This window comes from Oncorhynchus nerka, linkage group LG2 (genome assembly GCF_034236695.1).
Source record: "Oncorhynchus nerka isolate Pitt River linkage group LG2, Oner_Uvic_2.0, whole genome shotgun sequence".
NCBI classification, from domain to species: Eukaryota; Metazoa; Chordata; class Actinopteri; order Salmoniformes; family Salmonidae; genus Oncorhynchus; species Oncorhynchus nerka.
Genome location: NC_088397.1, coordinates 74,636,004 through 74,658,586, shown reverse-complemented (window position 1 = coordinate 74,658,586; position 22,583 = coordinate 74,636,004). Strand labels below are relative to the sequence as shown.

The window sequence follows — 22,583 nt, the reverse complement described above, 5'->3', positions numbered from 1 at the left end:
AGGATGACTCACTCACTTACACACTGTATGGCTGCAGTACTATACTTAACCTCAAGATGGTGATGTAGGCCACAGTATGGTCACCGGAAAGACATCCATATCCATGTGTCCTTCCGTCTGTCTGTCTGTCTGTCTGTCTGTCTGTCTGTCTGTCTGTCTGTCTGTCTGTCTGTCTGTCTGTCTGTCTGTCTGTCTGTCTGTCTGTGCATGGAATGTTGAGTTACTAGACAACGGATTCAGAGGCTGTCTACAACCAGTGTCAAGGCAGGAAGCTCTACGTTTTCTGTCTTAGATCGCTCCATTATTCCACTGAAGAAAATATGTGAAAGTAGTGTGAATTATGTATACATGAAATGGAGGTGGGACGTGAGGAGAGGGTTAGGTTGGAGGAGAGCAGAGAGGAGGAGAGCACAGAAGAGAGCAGAGAGGAGCAAGGAGAGCAGAGAGGAGAGCAGAGAGGAGTGAGGAGAGAAGAGAGGAGTAAAGAGAGGAGTAAAGAGAGAAGTAAAGAGAGCAGAGAGGAGTAAAGAGAGAAGTGAGGAGAGCAGAGAGGAGAGCAGAGAGGAGTAAAGAGAGAAGTGAGGAGAGCAGAGAGGAGTAAAGAGGAGAGGAGGCAAGAGGAGAGGAGAGCAGAGAAGGAGAGAATAGAGCAGAGGAGGAGAGCAGAGAGGAGAGGAGAGAAGAGGAGAGAGGATATGAGAGAGGAGAGCAGAGAGGAGGAGAGCAGAGAAGAGAGCAGAGCGGAGCAAGGAGAGCAGAGAAGTAAAGAGAGAAGTGAGGAGAGCAAAGGAGAGCAGAGGAGGAGAGAGGAGAGGAGGAGAGCAGAGAAGGAGAGAAGAGAGCAGAGGAGGAGAGAGGAGAAGAGGAGAGCAGAGAAGGAGAGAAGAGAGCAGAGGAGAGCAGAGAGAAGAGGAGAGAGGAGAGCAGAGGAGGAGAAGGAGAGCAGAGGAGGAGAAAGGAGAGCAGAGGAGGAGAAAGGAGAGCAAAGAGGAGGAGAAAGGAGAGCAGAGAGGAGGAGAAAGGAGAGCAGAGAGGAGAAGAGAGGAGAGCAGAGAGGAGGAGAAAGGAGAGCAGAGAGGAGGAGAGCAGAGAAGGGAGGAGAGCAGAGAAGAGGACGTACATTTCCTCAATGAAAACAATGTACTGAGCAAATGCTTTTTACCAAATGACCGTACAACAGACCATGTATTCACCCTGCACACCCTCATTGACAACCAAACAAACCAAAACAAAGGCAAAGTCTTCTCATGCTTTGTTGATTTCAAAAACGCCTTCAACTCAATTTGGCATGAGAGTCTGCTATACAAATTGATGTAAAGTGGTGTTGGGGGTAAAACATACGACATTATAAAGTCCATGTACACAAACAACAAGTGTGCAGTTAAAATTGGCAAAAAACACACACATTTCTTCCCACAGGGTCGTGGGGTGAGACAGAGATGCAGCTTAAGCCCCACCCTCTTCAACATATATATCAACGAATTGGTGCGGGCACTAGAAAAGTCTGCAGCACCCGGCCTCACCCTACTAGAATCTAAAGTCAAATGTCTACTGTTTGCTGATGATCTGGTGCTTCTGTCACCAACCAAGGAGGGCCTACAGCAGCACCTAGATATTCTGCACAGATTCTGCCAGACCTGGGACCTGACAGTAAATCTCAGTAAGACCAAAATAATGGTGTTCCAATAAAGGTCCAGTTCCCAAGACCACAAATACAAATTCCACCTAGACACCGTTGCCCTAGAGCACACAAAAAAACGATACAGGCCTAAACATCAGCGCCACAGGTAACTTCCACAAAGCAGTGAACGATCAGAGAGACAAGGCAAGAAGGGCATTCTATGCCATCAAAAGGAACATCAAATTAAACATACCAATTAGGATCTGGCTAAAAATACTTGAATCAGTCATAGAGCCCATTGCCCTTTATAGTTGTGAGGTCTGGGGTCCGCTCACCAACCAAGACTTCACAAAATGGGAAAACACCAATTTGAGACTCTACATGCAGAATTCTACAAAAATATCCTCCGTGTACAATGTAGAACACCAAATAATGCATGCAGAGCAGAATTATGCCGATACGCACTAATTATCAAAATCCAGAAAAGAGCCATTAAATTCTACAACCACTTAAAAGGAAGCGATTCCCACAGAGTCCCAGGACAGCAGCACAATTAGACCCAATCAAATCATGAGAAAACAAAAAGATAATTACTTGACACATTGGAATGAATTCACAAAAAAACAGAGCAAACTAGAATGCTATTTGACCCTAAACAGAGAGTACACAGTGGCAGAACACCTGACCAGTGTGACTGACCCAAACTTAAGGAACACTTTGACTATGTACAGACTCAGTGAGTATAGCCTTGCTATTGAGAAAGGCCGCCGTAGGCAGACATGGCTCTCAAGAGAAGATAGGCTATGTGCACACTGCCCACAAAATGGAGATGGAAACTGAGCTGCACTTCCTAACCTCCTGTCCAATGTATGACCATATTAGAGACACATATATCCCTCAGATTACACAGATCCAGAGGTGTACCTGTGGATGTATTTCAAGGCCTACCTTCAAACTCAGTGCCTCTTTGCTTGACATCATGGGAAAATCAAAAGAAATCAGCCAAGACCTGTAGACCTCCACAAATCTGGTTCATCATTGGGAGCAATTTCCAAGTGGCTGAAGATACCACGTTCGTCTGTATAAACAATAGTACGCAAGTATAAACACCATGGGACGACGCAGCCGTCATACCGCTCAGGAAGGAGACGCGTTCTGTCTCCTAGAGATGAAGGTACTTTGGTGCGAAAAGTGCAAATCAATCCCAGAACAACAGCAAAGGACCTTGTGAAGATGCTGGAGGAAACAGGTACAAAAGTATTTATATCCACAGTAAAACGAGTCCTATATCAACATAACCTGAAAGGTTAAAAAAAGCCAGACTACGGTTTGCAACTGCACATGGGGACAAAGATTGTACTTTTTGGAGAAATGTCCTCTGGTCTGAAGAAACAAAAATAGAACTGTTTGGCCATATTGACCATCATTATGTTTGGAGGAAAATGGGGGGGACTTGCAAGCTGAAGAACACCATCCCAACTATGAAGCACGCGGGTGGAGGCATCATGTTGTGGGGGTGCTTTGCTGAAGGAGGGTCTGGTGCAATTCACAAAATAGATCACATCATGAGGAAAGGAAAATTATGTGGATATATTGAAGCAACATCTCAAGACATCAGTCAGGAAGTTAAAGCTTGGTCACAAATGGGTCTTCCAAATGGGCAATGACCCCAAGCATACTTCCAAAGTTGTGGAAAAATAGCTTAAGGACAACAAAGTCAAGGTATTTTAGTGGCCATCACAAAGCCCTGACCTCAATCATATAGAACATTTGTGGACAGAATGGAAAAGTGTCTACAAACCTGACTCAGTTACACCAGCTCTGTCAGGAGAAATGGGCAAAAATTCACCCAACTTATTGTGGGAAGCTTGTGGAAGGCTACCCAAAATGTTTGACCCAAGTTAAACAATTTAAAGGCAATGCTACCAAATACTAATTGAGTGAATGTAAACTTCTGACCCACTAGGAATGTGATGAAAGAAATAAAGGCTGAAATAAATTATTCTCTCTTATTATTCTGACATTTCACATTCTTAAAATAAAGTGGTGATCCTAGCTGACCTAAGACAGGGAACTTTTATTAGGATTAAATGTCAGGAATTGTGAAAAACTGAGTTTAAATGTATTTGGCTAAGGTGTATGTAAACTTCCGACTTCAAATGTATATATCTGTAGACCCAGGGATCAGAGAGGATACGTCTGAGAGAAAGGGAGAGAGAAAATGGGACGGAGGTTTATTTATTTTAACCTTTATTTAACTAGGCAAGTCAGTTAAGAACAAATTCTTATTTTCAATGACGGCCTAGGAACAGTGGGTAACTGCCTGTAACAGGGAGGTTGCAAGTTCAAACCTAGTCCAACACTGGCAGAACGACAGACTTGTATCTTGTCAGCTCGGGGATTTGAACTTGCAACCTTCCTATTACTAGCGCTCTAACCACTAGGCTACCCTGCCGCCCCAAAGATGAGAGAGAGACAGAGCAATTTCACAACTTAATTTGTATGACAATTTTTTGTGTGCATATTAATGATGATGATTACTCAGTCCTGTAGCCCGTTACAGCGCCAGCTCCCACTTCATCACAATCACTCCCATTCAATTCTCTCTGCCAGCCACACTCAAAACAAAGAGAGCTGACGTTTAAAGAGGCAGGGTCCTTTCTGGATGAACTCGACCGGTTTTAGCGGAGCCTCAACTAACAATGTTTGTAATGCAAAATAAAGCAATGAAAAATATTTCATACAAAGACAAAGAAAGGCAATACACAACTGAAAAACTGATTGACTGAATAAACGTATGAGTGAATATTGATTCAAATAATCAAACTAATCATCAAGCTTCAATCATTTGAATCAGCTGTGTAGTGTTAGGGCAAAAACCAAAACGTGCATCCCTTGGGTTCCCTAGGACTGAGTTTGTGAAACACTGGTATAGACAAACGACAGGCATTAAGTGAAAGACCGAGTGCCATGGTGAGAAGTAGTGTAAGGTCTGATCAGATCAGCTATATTGGTACCTCTGGATGTGTCTGGTGACTGACTGACTGACTGAGTGAATGTAAGAGAGTGTACAGTGTGGTACCTCTGGATGTGTCTGGTGACTGTCTGACTGACTGACTGACTGACTGAATGTAAAAGAGTGTATAGTGTGGTACCTCTGGATGTGTCTGACTGACTGACTGACTGAATGTAAGAGAGTGTATAGTGTGGTACCTCTGGATGTGTCTGACTGACTGACTGATTGAATGTAAGAGAGTGTATAGTGTGGTACCTCTGGATGTGTCTGACTGACTGAATGTAAGGGAGTGTATAGTGTGGTACCTCTGGATGTGTCTGGTGACTGACTGACTGTCTGGTGACTGACTGACTGAATGAGTGATAGTGTGGACCTCTGGATGTGTCTGACTGACTGACTGACTGAATGTAAGAGAGTGCATAGTGTGGTACCTCTGGATGTGTCTGGTGACTGACTGACTGACTGAATGTAAGAGAGTGTATAGTGTGGTACCTCTGGGTGTGTCTGGTGACTGACTGACTGACTGAATGTAAGAGAGTGTATAGTGTGGTACCTCTGGATGTGTCTGACTGACTGACTGACTGAATGTAAGGGAGTGTATAGTGTGGTACCTCTGGATGTGTCTGGTGACTGACTGACTGTCTGGTGACTGACTGACTGAATGTAAGAGAGTGTATAGTGTGGTACCTCTGGATGTGTCTGACTGACTGACTGACTGAATGTAAGAGAGTGCATAGTGTGGTACCTCTGGGTGTGTCTGGTGACTGACTGACTGACTGAATGTAAGAGAGTGTATAGTGTGGTACCTCTGGATGTGTCTGGTGACTGACTGACTGAATGAAAGAGAGTGTATAGTGTGGTACCTCTGGATATGTCTGGTGACTGACTGACTGACTGACTGACTGGTGACTGACTGACTGACTGACTGAATGTAAGAGAGTGTATAGTGTGGTACCTCTGGATGTGTCTGACTGACTGACTGAATGTAAAAGAGTGTATAGTGTGGTACCTCTGAATATGTCTGGTGACTGACTGACTGAATGTAAGAGAGTGTATAGTGTGGTACCTCTGGATGTGTCTGACTGACTGACTGACTGACTGAATGTAAGGGAGTGTATAGTGTGGTACCTCTGGATGTGTCTGGTGACTGACTGACTGTCTGGTGACTGACTGACTGAATGTAAGAGAGTGTATAGTATGGTACCTCTGGATGTGTCTGGTGACTGACTGACTGACTGACTGAATGTAAGAGAGTGTATAGTGTGGTACCTCTGGATGTGTCTGGTGACTGACTGACTGAATGTAAGAGAGTGTATAGTGTGGTACCTCTGGATGTGTCTGGTGACTGACTGACTGACTGAATGTAAGAGAGTGTATAGTGTGGTACCTCTGGATGTGTCTGACTGACTGACTGACTGAATGTAAGGGAGTGTATAGTGTGGTACCTCTGGATGTGTCTGGTGACTGACTGACTGTCTGGTGACTGACTGACTGAATGTAAGAGAGTGTATAGTGTGGTACCTCTGGATGTGTCTGACTGACTGACTGACTGAATGTAAGAGAGTGCATAGTGTGGTACCTCTGGGTGTGTCTGGTGACTGACTGACTGACTGAATGTAAGAGAGTGTATAGTGTGGTACCTCTGGATGTGTCTGGTGACTGACTGACTGAATGTAAGAGAGTGTATAGTGTGGTACCTCTGGATATGTCTGGTGACTGACTGACTGACTGACTGGTGACTGACTGACTGACTGACTGAATGTAAGAGAGTGTATAGTGTGGTACCTCTGGATGTGTCTGACTGACTGACTGAATGTAAAAGAGTGTATAGTGTGGTACCTCTGAATATGTCTGGTGACTGACTGACTGAATGTAAGAGAGTGTATATTGTGGTACCTCTGGATGTGTCTGACTGACTGACTGACTGACTGACTGAATGTAAGGGAGTGTATAGTGTGGTACCTCTGGATGTGTCTGGTGACTGACTGACTGTCTGGTGACTGACTGACTGAATGTAAGAGAGTGTATAGTATGGTACCTCTGGATGTGTCTGGTGACTGACTGACTGAATGTAAGAGAGTGTATAGTGTGGTACCTCTGGATGTGTCTGGTGACTGACTGACTGACTGAATGTAAGAGAGTGTATAGTGTGGTACCTCTGGATGTGTCTGACTGACTGACTGACTGAATGTAAGGGAGTGTATAGTGTGGTACCTCTGGATGTGTCTGGTGACTGACTGACTGTCTGGTGACTGACTGACTGAATGTAAGAGAGTGTATAGTGTGGTACCTCTGGATGTGTCTGACTGACTGACTGACTGAATGTAAGAGAGTGCATAGTGTGGTACCTCTGGGTGTGTCTGGTGACTGACTGACTGACTGAATGTAAGAGAGTGTATAGTGTGGTACCTCTGGATGTGTCTGGTGACTGACTGACTGAATGTAAGAGAGTGTATAGTGTGGTACCTCTGGATATGTCTGGTGACTGACTGACTGACTGACTGGTGACTGACTGACTGACTGACTGAATGTAAGAGAGTGTATAGTGTGGTACCTCTGGATGTGTCTGACTGACTGACTGAATGTAAAAGAGTGTATAGTGTGGTACCTCTGAATATGTCTGGTGACTGACTGACTGAATGTAAGAGAGTGTATATTGTGGTACCTCTGGATGTGTCTGACTGACTGACTGACTGACTGACTGAATGTAAGGGAGTGTATAGTGTGGTACCTCTGGATGTGTCTGGTGACTGACTGACTGTCTGGTGACTGACTGACTGAATGTAAGAGAGTGTATAGTATGGTACCTCTGGATGTGTCTGGTGACTGACTGACTGAATGTAAGAGAGTGTATAGTGTGGTACCTCTGGATGTGTCTGGTGACTGACTGACTGACTGAATGTAAGAGAGTGTATAGTGTGGTACCTCTGGATGTGTCTGACTGACTGACTGAATGTAAAAGAGTGTATAGTGCAGCCGCTGCACTAGCCTACTTCAGCAGTACTGTATCATTTTAATCATTTTAGTCAATAAGATTCTTGCTACGTAAGCTTAACTTTCTGAACATTCGAGACGTGTAGTCCACTTGTCATTCCAATCTCCTTTGCATTAGCGTAGCCTCTTCTGTAGCCTGTCAACTATGTGTCTGTCTATCCCTGTTCTCTCCTCTCTGCACAGACCATACAAATGCTCCACACCGCGTGGCCGCGGCCACCCTAATCTGGTGGTCCCAGCGCGCACGACCCACGTGGAGTTCCAGGTCTCCGGTAGCCTCTGGAACTGCCGATCTGCGGCCAACAAGGCAGAGTTCATCTCAGCCTATGCCTCCCTCCAGTCCCTCGACTTCTTGGCACTGACGGAAACATGGATCACCACAGATAACACTGCTACTCCTACTGCTCTCTCTTCGTCCGCCCACGTGTTCTCGCACACCCCGAGAGCTTCTGGTCAGCGGGGTGGTGGCACCGGGATCCTCATCTCTCCCAAGTGGTCATTCTCTCTTTCTCCCCTTACCCATCTGTCTATCGCCTCCTTTGAATTCCATGCTGTCACAGTTACCAGCCCTTTCAAGCTTAACATCCTTATCATTTATCGCCCTCCAGGTTCCTCGGAGAGTTCATCAATGAGCTTGATGCCTTGATAAGCTCCTTTCCTGAGGACGGCTCACCTCTCACAGTTCTGGGCGACTTTAACCTCCCCACGTCTACCTTTGACTCATTCCTCTCTGCCTCCTTCTTTCCACTCCTCTCCTCTTTTGACCTCACCCTCTCACCTTCCCCCCTACTCACAAGGCAGGCAATACGCTCGACCTCATCTTTACTAGATGCTGTTCTTCCACTAACCTCATTGCAACTCCCCTCCAAGTCTCCGACCACTACCTTGTATCCTTTTCCCTCTCGCTCTCATCCAACACTTCCCACACTGCCCCTACTCGGATGGTATCGCCGTCCCAACCTTCGCTCTCTCTCCCCGCTTCTCTCTCCTCTTCCATCCTATCATCTCTTCCCTCTGCTCAAACCTTCTCCAACCTATCTCCTGATTCTGCCTCCTCAACCCTCCTCTCCTCCCTTTCTGCATCCTTTGACTCTCTATGTCCCCTATCCTCCAGGCCGGCTCGGTCCTCCCCTCCCGCTCCGTGGCTCGACGACTCATTGCGAGCTCTCAGAACAGGGCTCCGGGCAGCCGAGCGGAAATGGAGGAAAACTCGCCTCCCTGCGGACCTGGCATCCTTTCACTCCCTCCTCTCTACATTTTCCTCTTCTGTCTCTGCTGCTAAAGCCACTTTCTACCACTCTAAATTCCAAGCATCTGCCTCTAACCCTAGGAAGCTCTTTGCCACCTTCTCCTCCCTCCTGAATCCTCCTCCCCCTCCCCCTCCACCCTCTCTGCAGATGACTTCGTCAACCATTTTGAAAAGAAGGTCGACGACATCCGATCCTCGTTTGCTATGTCAAACGACACCGCTGGTTCTGCTCACACTGCCCTACCCTGTGCTCTGACCTCTTTCTCCCCTCTCTCTCCAGATGAAATCTCGCGTCTTGTGACGGCCGGCCGCCCAACAACCTGCCCGCTTGACCCTATCCCCTCCTCTCTTCTCCAGACCATTTCCGGAGACCTTCTCCCTTACCTCACCTCGCTCATCAACTCATCCCTGACCGCTGGCTACGTCCCTTCCGTCTTCAAGAGAGCGAGAGTTGCACCCCTTCTGAAAAAACCTACACTCGATCCCTCCGATGTCAACAACTACAGACCAGTATCCCTTCTTTCTTTTCTCTCCAAAACTCTTGAACGTGCCGTCCTTGGCCAGCTCTCCCGCTATCTCTCTCAGAATGACCTTCTTGATCCAAATCAGTCAGGTTTCAAGACTAGTCATTCAACTGAGACTGCTCTTCTCTGTATCACGGAGGCGCTCCGCACTGCTAAAGCTAACTCTCTCTCCTCTGCTCTCATCCTTCTAGACCTATCGGCTGCCTTCGATACTGTGAACCATCAGATCCTCCTCTCCACCCTCTCCGAGTTGGGCATCTCCGGCGCGGCCCACGCTTGGATTGCGTCCTACCTGACAGGTCGCTCCTACCAGGTGGCGTGGCGAGAATCGGTCTCCTCACCACGTGCTCTCACCACTGGTACCTCTGGATATGTCTGGTGATTGACTGACTGACTGGTGACTGACTGACTGACTGACTGACTGAATGTAAGAGAGTGTATAGTGGGGTACCTCTGAATGTGTCTGACTGACTGACTGAATGTAAAAGAGTGTATAGTGTGGTACCTCTGAATGTGTCTGGTGACTGACTGACTGACTGACTGAATGTAAGAGAGTGTATAGTGTGGTACCTCTGGATGCGTCTGTGATGACATCTGTACCTAGTCCCAGGCTGTCAGTCAGGTCCCTCTGCCAGGCGTCTTTAACAGCGGACTTCGACACCTCCCTGTTGTCCAGGTCCTGAAGGGGTCTGTAGTTGTTTCTCAGGTACTCTACTGACTTTACATGGTCCTGCTGCTCCGTGGTGAAGATGGAGTAGAATGCCTCCAGCTAGACAGAAGAAGAGAGAGAGAGAGGGATAGGCTTCAGTAAGGCAGAAGCAGTGTGTGTGCATGTGCATGTGACTGTTTTGCGTGTGTGTGTGTGTGTTGTGTGTTGGTTGGAGGGGGTGCATGTGTGTGTCCCTGAAGCAAAGGACATAAACGTGCCTCTGTTCTGCTCGACTGGCTCCAGGAGTGTGTAACATTTCAATGGGGTAAATGTTCTGCCATCGATCTCTTTGACTGATGTCCTGCAGAGTGCTGTAATGACTAACCATTAAAGACTGGCTAGAATCAATTTCTTATTTGGACGGATGGAAAAATGAATTACGTATTCATAAGAGACCATATATGAACGCCATAAAACATTGCAGTACACAGTCAATACTCTGCATCCAGTGATCCAATACAGAACAAAGGATTTGTCCTCTGCTGCAGGTTTGTGGACATATCTCATCCGGAGCTCTTCAAACATGCAATTGTACACTCAAGGAGATATGTGAATATCTGTGTATATCACCAAGTGTTGCACATACTAAGATAATCCAAATAAGATCATAAGACCAGGTCTTACTGAGAAAGGATTATTAAAAGCCAAGCACTTGGTGTGCTATTTATTACCCTTTCTACAGTAGCAGTATATTTATAAAGCAGCTGAGAAGTTTTACTTATCTCGGGGTGCATGTCACAATCAGATTTGAAAACACTTTTCAGGACAACTTTGCTCCTCTTTTAACCTGCACTAAGGACGACTTTGAACGCTGGTCTTTGCTACACCTCTCCTTAGTCGCAATAATTCATTCTATTAAAATGAATACTCTTCCTAAATTCTTATATCTCTATCAGTACCTTCTGATTTTTCTTCCCAATAAGTTTTTCAAAAAGATCAACAGCCTAATTCTAACTTTATATAGGACAAAAGCCCGTTATGACACGAAAACAGCTTTTGCAGAGGCTTAGACCAGGCGGCAGTCTAGCACTACCAGATTTCAGATTCTATTATTGGGCCGCTAACCTTAGGATCATTCAGTACTGGTTGCAGAGCAGAGAGCTATTCCCACTCCCAATTTGGCTAGAGATGGAGGCCACCTCATCTATACCGGCATCATTGTCTTCCCTCGCTCCTCCGTTACAGGCCCTTTACTCCTCCTTCACCAAACACATGTGTCAAAACAACATTGAAGATCTGGAATCAATTTCGGCGCCACTTTGGGTTTCAGACAACCTCTTCTTTGGCTCTGGTAGCCTCAAACTCATCTTTCTCCCCATGATGGTGCTTTCTCCCCATGATGGTGCTTTCTCCCCATGACGGTGCTTTCTCCCCATGACGGTGCTTTCTACCCATGATGGTGCTTTCTCCCCATGATGGTGCTTTCTCCCCATGATGGTGCTTTCTCCCCATGACGGTGCTTTCTCCCCATGACGGTGCTTTCTCCCCATGACGGTGCTTTCTCCCCATGACGGTGCTTTCTCCCCATGACGGTGCTTTCTCCCCATGACGGTGCTTTCTCCCCATGACGGTGCTTTCTCCCCATGAAGGTGCTTTCTCCCCATGACGGTGCTTTCTCCCCATGACGGTGCTTTCTCCCCACGACGGTGCTTTCTCTCCACGATGGTGCTTTCTCCCCATGACGGTGCTTTCTCCCCATGACGGTGCTTTCTCCCCATGACAGTGCTTTCTCCCCATGATGGTGCTTTCTCCCCATGATGGTGCTTTCTCAACATGGTCTAGTCTCGATGTTAAAAGATTCAGAGAGCTATATTAACAATACATTTAGTAAGTTTGAACAATTATCAGCTAAATTTGATCTCCCAGACATAATTGCTTTATGTTCTTACAAATCCGGAGGTACATCCACAACATAGATCTCCGATTCCCCACCCTTCCTGGTGAAACACAGTTTGACACATTTCTTATCCCACTTCTTACTCTGAAAGGCACCTTGTCAATAATCTATGTCCAAATTTGCTCACTACAAACCACCTCATTAAACAATATTACATCCTCATGGGAGGAGGAACTGGGTGAGGAAATATCAGATGAACTATGGGAAGGGGCACTCAAAAGGGTACATACCTCTTCTATTTGCGCTCGGCACGGTCTCATTCAATGCATTCTCATTCATAAGGCCCACTGGACCAAAGCAAGTTGTCCAAAATTTACAAGGATGTGAACCCTAATTGTGTACGATGTAACCAGTCTCCAGATAATCATGTACACATGTTTTGGTGTTGCCCATCTCTTGTTGGTTTCTGGAAAGACATCTTTAACACACTCAGAATTAAGCGGCACACAGATCGAGCCAGACCCTTTAATTGCATTATTTGGGGTTTCCTTACCCACAATACAACTGACCAAAATGAATAAGGATGTAATTGCCTTTATCACTTTGTTAGCGAGACGATTAATTTTACTTACATGGAAATCCTCTGCACCCCCTTCTCATGCTCTTTTGGATTAAATCCGTTTTGAATTGCATAAAGTGGAAAAAATTAAGCACACACCCAATGAGTCTGTAGACAAATTCTATGCAATGTGGGCTCGCTTCTTTTCTTATGTTAAAAGATTAGATTTCCCTGCAGTTCCAGGGTGATGTATATTTCTATACCGGTGATGTAAGACGCCTGGTATGTGTACACACGGCATCTGGTATGTCAAGGACTGTAGGACTGTATTAAGGACTGGAGGACTGATTTTCTCTGTGTTGATGTGTTAAGGACTGGATGACTGTGTTAAGGACTGGAGGACTGTGTTAAGGACTGGAGGACTTTGTCAAGGACTGGGGGACTGTATTAAGGACTGGAGGACTGTATTAAGGACTGGAGGACTGTGTTAAGGACTGGAGGACTGTATTAAGGACTGGAGGACTGATTTTCTCTGTGTTGATGTGTTAAGGACTGGAGGACTGTATTCAGGACTGGAGGACTGTATTAAGGACTGGAGGACTGTATTAAGGACTGGAGGACTGTATAAAGGACTGGAGGACTGTATTAAGGACTGGAGGACTGTGTTAAGGACTGGATGACTGTGTTAAGGACTGGAGGACTGTATTAAGGACTGGAGGACTGTGTTAAGGACTGGAGGACTGTGTTAAGGACTGGAGGACTATGTTAAGGACTGGAGGACTGTGTTAAGGACTGGAGGACTGTGTTAAGGACTGGAGGACTGTTTTAAGGACTGGAGGACTGATTTTCTCTGTGTTGATGTGTTAAGGACTGGAGGACTGTATTCAGGACTGGAGGACTGTGTTGAGGACTGCATGACTGTATTAAGGACTGGAGGACTGTGTTAAGCCTGGAGGACTGTGTTAAGGACTGGAGGACTGTGTTAAGGACTGGAGGACAGTATTAAGGACTGGAGGACAGTATTAATGACTGGAGGACTGTGTTAAGGACTGGAGGACTGTATTAAGGACTGGATGACTGTATTAAGGACTGGAGGACTGTGTTAAGGACTGGAGGACTGTGTTAAGGACTGCTCTGGATAAGAGCGTCTGCTAAATGACTTAAATGTAAATGTTAAGGACTGGAGGACTATGTTAAGGACTGGAGGACTGTGTTAAGGACTGGAGGACTGTGTTAAGGACTGGAGGATTGATTTTCTCTGTGTTGATGTGTTAAGGACTGGATGACTGTGTTAAGGACTGGAGGACTGTGTTAAGGACTGGAGGACTGTATTAAGGACTGGAGGACTGTGTTAAGGACTGGAGGACTGTGTTAAGGACTGGAGGACTGTGTTAAGGACTGGAGGACTATGTTAAGGACTGGAGGACTATGTTAAGGACTGGAGGACTGTGTTAAGGACTGGAGGACTGTGTTAAGGACTGGAGGACTGTTTTAAGGACTGGAGGACTGATTTTCTCTGTGTTGATGTGTTAAGGACTGGAGGACTGTATTCAGGACTGGAGGACTGTGTTGAGGACTGCATGACTGTATTAAGGACTGGAGGACTGTGTTAAGCCTGGAGGACTGTGTTAAGGACTGGAGGACTGTGTTAAGGACTGGAGGACAGTATTAAGGACTGGAGGACAGTATTAAGGACTGGAGGACTGTGTTAAGGACTGGAGGACTGTATTAAGGACTGGATGACTGTATTAAGGACTGGAGGACTGTGTTAAGGACTGGAGGACGGATTTTCTCTGTGTTGATGTGTTAAACACTGGAGGACTGTGTTAAGGACTGGAGGACTGTATAAAGGACTGGAGGACTGTATTAAGGACTGGAGGACTGTGTTAAGGACTGGAGGACTGTATTAAGGACTGGAGGACTGTGTTAAGGACTGGAGGACTGTATTAAGGACTGGAGGACTGTGTTAAGGACTGGAGGACTGTGTTAAGGACTGGAGGACTGTATTAAGGACTGGAGGATTGATTTTCTCTGTGTTGATGTGTTAAGGACTGGATGACTGTGTTAAGGACTGGAGGACTGTGTTAAGGACTGGAGGACTGTATAAAGGACTGGAGGACTGTATAAAGGACCGGAGGACTGTATTAAGGACTGGAGGACTGTATTAAGGACTGGAGGACTGTGTTAAGGACTGGAGGACTGTGTTAAGGACTGGAGGACTGTATTAAGGACTGGAGGACTGTGTTAAGGACTGGAGGATTGTATTAAGGACTGGAGGACTGATTTTCTCTGTGTTGATGTGTTACGGACTGGATGACTGTATTAAACACTGGATGACTGTGTTGAGGACTGCATGACTGTATTAAGGACTGGAGGACTGTGTTAAGGACTGGAGGACTGTGTTAAGGACTGGAGGACTGTATTAAGGACTGTATTCAGGACTGGAGGACTGTATTAAGGACTGGAGGACTGTATTATCTGTGATAGTTGACCTGTAGCAACTGTGTCAAAATATATATTTTTTTGTCTTTGTTTAAAAATATATATATATTATGTTTCTGTCTCACTCTTTGTTTTGCTGTATTGTTGTCTTTGATGTGTTGTTTTATATTACTACCAAATAACTTACAAGTGCAATTATTTTGTAAATGCTGGTGTTGAAAATCCAATAAATAAGGTTTTAAAAAATGTAAAAAATAAAGCAGCTGGGAGACTGTGTGGTGTGGTGTGTAGGTAATGTTAGGAGAGGTAATGTGCAGTAAATATGCAGTCATCTCCAGTATTTAGTGTGATAGTCAACCTGGTGTCAGAGGGAATTTAAAAGCCTGTAGCTGCCCGCAGCCAGTCTGTTTGTGTGTGTTCACAGACCCTATAATTCACATACTGTAGCAGTAATTGGCTACACCTGTTTAATCATCCACCACATAGGCAGTTAATGTTTGATACACATAGGAAGAGAAGGAGGGGGGAGCAGAGGAAGGGTAGGAGGAGGAAGGGAGGAGGGGAAGAGGGGAGGAGTAGGTTGGTGTATAGAAACAGAGGGATAATAGTAAACTTGAGCAGTCTCCAAATTGTCATACCTTCATATCAACCTTGTGCCATACCGGGATATTCGGTAATACCGGCACGGAACACAGGGAGCGCTGTTTTCTAACCCCACTGATACGCTATAATCCGAAGGTTAGCAATGCTAACAAGTACATGGTAAATCCCATAGAGAATACTAACTAAAAGGTAACGAGCGCATTGCGAACATTTTGTACAGTTTCTGTCCTAAACTATACAAGTAACTCAACAATGCTACTCACAGTTTGATGCACACACAACACAAATATTAGCCAGGAGGGGTGATCTCTGCTGTTAGCAAGTGAATGCTTGATTTTTGGAAGAAGCTAACCACAGCTTGATAGCTAACTAGCTACTAAATTAGCAAGCCAAATGCAAAATTGCAGAGCATTTAGCACATTTTAGATAGTTAACTTAACAGTTATAAGATATCTAGCTGGCAAACATTTAGTTGTTAATTCCATACTGTAATTAGTTCACCTGGCACTGCAAAACCATGAGTGACTCATAAGGCTCAGGTCTCTTGTCCTTGTATGTTTGTCAACAATCCCCATGTGACTGGGGACTACTGTAATCTTCCAAATAATGTGACAGTTAAATTGAAAAAACGCAGTTTTAATTGAATTGACGGTAATGAAAAACCATTCCGTGGCTTTTTCCAAATATCCCGATTTACGGTATATGCGGTATACCGCCCAAGCCGAGATGATAGTGTGTGTGTACATGTTTTCCTACATTATCAGGGCCAGAATATCCTGACAAGTCCCCAGAATATCCTGACAAGTCCCCAGAATGTCCTGACAAGGTAGAAAAACCAAAAAGTTTTCAAAAGTTTTTTTCAAAACCTGAATTTGTTAAAATGCTATTTTACGCTTAAGGGTTATGTTTAGGGTTTGGGGTTAAAGTTAGGATTTAGGTTAAGGGTTAGGGAAAATAGTATTTTGAATGGGAATACAGTTTTACTCCCCAAAATGTGTGTGTGTGTGTGTGTGTGTGTGTGTGTGTGTGTGTGCATGTGTAACTGACCTGTGAGTGGGAGAGTAAGACGGGCCTGGAGAAGACGATCCACTCGACCACCTTGCTGCAGGGCGGGCTGGTGAGAGAGCCTGTGTAGCGGTAGTAACTCCCCAACGATGATGGTAGCAGATCCCTCAGGATAAATGGACTCAGGAATGTCTCCTTCTCTGAAAGGGGGAGAGACAGAACAGATACACACATCAACACAGAGAAAAAATAAACTAACACATCAACACAGAGAAAATCTAACTAACACATCAACACAGAGAAAAACAAACTAACACATCAACACAGAGAAAAACAAACTAACACATCAACACAGAGAAAAACAAACTAACACATCAACACAGAGAAAAACAAACTAACACATCAACACAGAGAAAAAAAACTAACACATCAACACAGAGAAAAACAAACTAACACATCAACACAGAGAAAAACAAACTAACACATCAACACAGAGAAAAACAAACTAACACATGAACACAGAGAAAAACAAACTAACACATCAACACAGAGAAAAACAAACTAACACATCAACACAGAGAAAAACGAACTAACACATCAACACAGAGAAAAATCAACACAGAGAAAAACAAACTAACACATCAACACAGAGAAAACAAACTAACACATCAACACAGAGAAAAACAAACTAACACATCAACACAGAGAAAAACAAACTAACACATCAACACAGAGAAAAACGAACTAACACATCAACACAGAGAAAAACGAACTAACACATGAACACAGAGAAAACAAACTAACACATCAACACAGAGAAAAACAAACTAACACATCAACACAGAGAAAAACAAACTAACACATCAACACAGAGAAAAACAAACTAACACATGAACACATGAACACAGAAAAACAAACTAACACATCAACACAGAGAAAAACAAACTAACACATCAACACAGAGAAAAACGAACTAACACATCAACACAGAGAAAAACGAACTAACACATCAACACAGAGAAAAACAAACTAACACATCAACACAGAGAAAAACAAACTAACACATCAACACAGAGAAAAACAAACTAACACATCAACACAGAGAAAAACAAACTAACACATCAACACAGAGAAAACAAACTAACACATGAACACAGAGAAAAAAATAACACACACATCAACACAGAGAAAACAAACTAACACATCAACACAGAGAAAAAAATAACACACACATCAACACAGAGAAAACAAACTAACACATCAACACAGAGAAAAAAATAACACACATCAACACAGAGAAAAACGAACTAACACATCAACACAGAGAAAACAAACTAACACATCAACACAGAGAAAAACGAACTAACACATCAACACAGAGAAAACAAACTAACACATGAACACAGAGAAAAACTAACACATCATCGTTCTCTTGAGGGGAGAATAGAGAGAGCACAGGAACGCACATATCAACACACAAACACAGCCTGCACACACTCAGAGACCCACACACACACTCAGAGAACCACACACACACACTCAGAAACCCACACACACACACACTCAGAAACCCACACACACACTCAACTCAAATCAAACTTTATTTGGCACATGTGCCGAATACAACAAGTGTAGGCTTTACAGTGAAATGCTTACTTACAATCCCTTAATCAACAATGCAGTTCCAAGAAGAGTTACCCCCTGTAGCACCTTATGGTCAGATGCTGAGCAGTTGCCATACCAGGCGGTGATGCAACCAGTCAGGATGCTCTCGATGGTGCAGCTGTAGAACCTTTTGAGGATCCCATGCCAAATCTTTTCAGTCTCCTGGGGGGGAAAATGTTTTGTCGTGCCCTCTTTATGACTGTCTTGGTATGTTTGGACCATGATAGTTTGTTGGTGATGTGGACACCAAGGAACTTGAAACTCTCGACCAGCTCCACTACAGCCCTGTCGATGTAAATGGGGGCCTGTTCGGCCCTCCTTTTCCTGTAGTCCACGATCATTTCCTTTGCCTTGCTCACATTGAGGGAGAGGTTGTTGTCCTGGCACCACACTGCCAGTTCTCTGACCACCTCCCTATAGGCTGTCTCATTGTTGGTGATCAGGCCTACCACTGTTGTGTCGTCAGCAAACTTAATGATGGTGTTGGAGTCGTGTTTGGCCACGCAGTCTTGGGTGAATAGGGATTACAAGAGGGGACTAAGTACACACCCCTGAGGGGCCCCAGTGTTGAGGATCAGCGTGGCAGATGTGTTGTTGCCTACTCTTACGGCCTGGGGGCGGGCCGCCAGGAAGTCCAGGATCCAATTGCAGAGGGAGGTGTTTAGTCCCAGAGTCCTTAGCTTAGTGATGAGCTTAGTGAGCACTATGGTGTTGAACGCTGAGCTGTAGTCAATGAACAGAATTCTCACATAGGTGTACTCAGAGACCCACACACACTCAGAGACCCACATACTCTAAACAAAGTGTAGATTATTCCCACATATTTAAATAGAAAATAGATATATTGTGTCTTTTATTTACTGTGCATAATCACCCATAGGTCTAGTATTTTATTTGAAATCAGGTAGGAGGATCTGTGTTTATTTACAACTGACAGTTATTGGGAACATCACTCTAAGAGATTTCCGCTGGCGTCCTGTTTTACATGGAGATTTCCTGCCTAAAAACCTCCTTCTGGCATTTGTTTGGCAACATCAGGGCTTAACAGAAAGGAGAGGAAGAGGAGGACGATCAGATAAGTGTCCTGTTCTGACAACTAATCCATCGATGGGCTGCTGTAGCCCGCTGTAACCACAGGGAGAGAGAGTTCCCTCTTTGGATTCATCCTCCCGTGTTTAGAGGCTGCTGTAGCCCGCTGTAACCACAGGGGGAGAGAGTTCCCTCCTTGGATTCATCCTCCCGTGTTTAGAGGCTGCTGTAGCCCGCTGTAACCACAGGGAGAGAGAGTTCCCTCTTTTGGATTCATCCTCCCGTGTTTAGAGGCTGCTGTAGCCCGCTGTAATCACAGGGAGAGAGAGTTCCCTCCTTGGATACATCCTCCCGTGTTTAGAGGCTGCTGTAGCCCACTGTAACCACAGGGAGAGAGAGTTCCCTCCTTGGATACATCCTCCCGTGTTTAGAGGCTGCTGTAGCCCGCTGTAACCACAGGGGGAGAGAGTTCCCTCCTTGGATTCATCCTCCCGTGTTTAGAGGCTGCTGTAGCCCGCTGTAACCACAGGGGGAGCGAGTTCCCTCCTTGGATTCATCCTCCCGTGTTTAGAGGCTGCTGTAGCCCGCTGTAACCACAGGTAGAGAGAGTTCCCTCCTTGGATACATCCTCCCGTGTTTAGAGGCTGCTGTAGCCCGCTGTAACCACAGGGAGAGAGAGTTCCCTCCTTGGATACATCCTCCCGTGTTTAGAGGCTGCTGTAGCCCGCTGTAACCACAGGGAGAGAGAGTTCCCTCCTTGGATACATCCTCCCGTGTTTAGAGGCTGCTGTAGCCCGCTGTAACCACAGGGAGAGAGAGTTCCCTCCTTGGATACATCCTCCCGTGTTTAGAGGCTGCTGTAGCCCGCTGTAACCACAGGGAGAGAGAGTTCCCTCCTTGGATACATCCTCCCATGTAAAGTGGGAGCTGGAGACAACCTGTGGTGGCAGCAACACCTTGAGCTTGAGGTTAAGATATAAACCAAGCCATGTGGGTATGAGGGAGATCCTAGTAACAGTCATATATGTTACTATGGAAGGATGAAGAGGATGCTATACTCTGGACTATGGGGAATGGGACGAGACAGCAGACGTGTAGAGCAGATGTGTCCCAACGGAAGCACCTTTCCGTTCCTGACATCATGGGATGTTTCAGTCGTCACAGCATCTCTACTACCGCCTGACCTCAGACAGCACAGCCCCTTTCTGTTCACGACATCGTGGGTTGTTTCAGTAGTCAGACAGCACAGCCCCTTTCTGTTCACGACATCGTGGGTTGTTTCAGTAGTCAGACAGCACAGCCCCTTTCTGTTCACGACATCGTGGGTTGTTTCAGTAGACAGACAGCACAGCCCCTTTCTGTTACTGACATCGTGGGTCATTTCAGTTGTCAGACAGCACAACCCCTTTCTGTTCCCGACATCGTGGGTTGTTTCAGTTGTCAGACAGCACAACCCCTTTCTGTTACTGACATCGTGGGTCATTTCAGTAGTCAGACACAACAACCCCTTTCTGTTCCCGACATCGTGGGTTGTTTCAGTCGACAGACAATACAGCCCCTTTCTGTTACTGACATCGTGGGTTGTTTCAGTAGTCAGACAGCCTAACCCCTTTCTGTTACTGACATCGTGGGTTGTTTCAGTAGTCAGACAGCACAACCCCTTTCTGTTCCCGACATCGTGGGTTGTTTCAGTAGTCAGACAGCACAACCCCTTTCTGTTCCCGATATCGTGGGTTGTTTCAGTAGTCAGACAGCACAGCCCCTTTCTGTTCCCGACATCGTGGGTTGTTTCAGTAGTCAGACAGCACAACCTCTTTCTGTTCACGACATCGTGGGTTGTTTCAGTAGTCAGACAGCACAGCCCCTTTCTGTTCCCGACATCGTGGGTTGTTTCAGTAGTCAGACAGCACAACCTCTTTCTGTTCCTGACATCGTGGGTTGTTTCAGTAGTCAGACAGCACAACCTCTTTCTGTTCCCGACATCGTGGGTTGTTTCAGTAGTCAGACAGCACAACCTCTTTCTGTTCCCGACATCGTGGGTTGTTTCAGTCGACAGACAATACAGCCCCTTTCTGTTACTGACATCGTGGGTTGTTTCAGTAGTCAGACAGCACAGCCCCTTTCTGTTCACGACATCGTGGGTTGTTTCAGTAGTCAGACAGCACAGCCCCTTTCTGTTCACGACATCGTGGGTTGTTTCAGTAGTCAGACAGCACAGCCCCTTTCTGTTCACGACATCGTGGGTTGTTTCAGTAGTCAGACAGCACAGCCCCTTTCTGTTCACGACATCGTGGGTTGTTTCAGTAGTCAGACAGCACAGCCCCTTTCTGTTCCCGACATCGTGGGTTGTTTCAGTAGTCAGACAGCACAACCCCTTTCTGTTACTGACATCGTGGGTTGTTTCAGTAGACAGACAGCACAGCCCCTTTCTGTTACTGACATCGTGGGTCATTTCAGTTGTCAGACAGCACAACCCCTTTCTGTTCCCGACATCGTGGGTTGTTTCAGTTGTCAGACAGCACAACCCCTTTCTGTTACTGACATCGTGGGTCATTTCAGTAGTCAGACACAACAACCCCTTTCTGTTCCCGACATCGTGGGTTGTTTCAGTCGACAGACAATACAGCCCCTTTCTGTTACTGACATCGTGGGTTGTTTCAGTAGTCAGACAGCCTAACCCCTTTCTGTTACTGACATCGTGGGTTGTTTCAGTAGTCAGACAGCACAACCCCTTTCTGTTCCCGACATCGTGGGTTGTTTCAGTAGTCAGACAGCACAACCCCTTTCTGTTCCCGATATCGTGGGTTGTTTCAGTAGTCAGACAGCACAGCCCCTTTCTGTTCCCGACATCGTGGGTTGTTTCAGTAGTCAGACAGCACAACCTCTTTCTGTTCACGACATCGTGGGTTGTTTCAGTAGTCAGACAGCACAGCCCCTTTCTGTTCCCGACATCGTGGGTTGTTTCAGTAGTCAGACAGCACAACCTCTTTCTGTTCCTGACATCGTGGGTTGTTTCAGTAGTCAGACAGCACAACCTCTTTCTGTTCCCGACATCGTGGGTTGTTTCAGTAGTCAGACAGCACAACCTCTTTCTGTTCCCGACATCGTGGGTTGTTTCAGTCGACAGACAATACAGCCCCTTTCTGTTACTGACATCGTGGGTTGTTTCAGTAGTCAGACAGCACAGCCCCTTTCTGTTCACGACATCGTGGGTTGTTTCAGTAGTCAGACAGCACAGCCCCTTTCTGTTCACGACATCGTGGGTTGTTTCAGTAGTCAGACAGCACAGCCCCTTTCTGTTCACGACATCGTGGGTTGTTTCAGTAGTCA

At 45.7% G+C, this 22,583-nt stretch overlaps 1 protein-coding gene across 1 annotated transcript in view; it reads right to left on the bottom strand.

The window, feature by feature from the left end:
- Positions 1-22,583, bottom strand: part of LOC115142449 (receptor-type tyrosine-protein phosphatase gamma-like) — a 241,688-nt gene that overhangs the window by 43,775 nt on the left and 175,330 nt on the right. Inside the window, exons 7-8 of the mRNA XM_065002572.1 lie at positions 16,602-16,759; positions 9,975-10,173 (exon numbers count right to left, since the gene is read on the bottom strand). Coding sequence (XP_064858644.1) covers positions 9,975-10,173; positions 16,602-16,759 — 357 coding nt within the window. The remainder of the gene's footprint in view (positions 1-9,974; positions 10,174-16,601; positions 16,760-22,583) is intronic.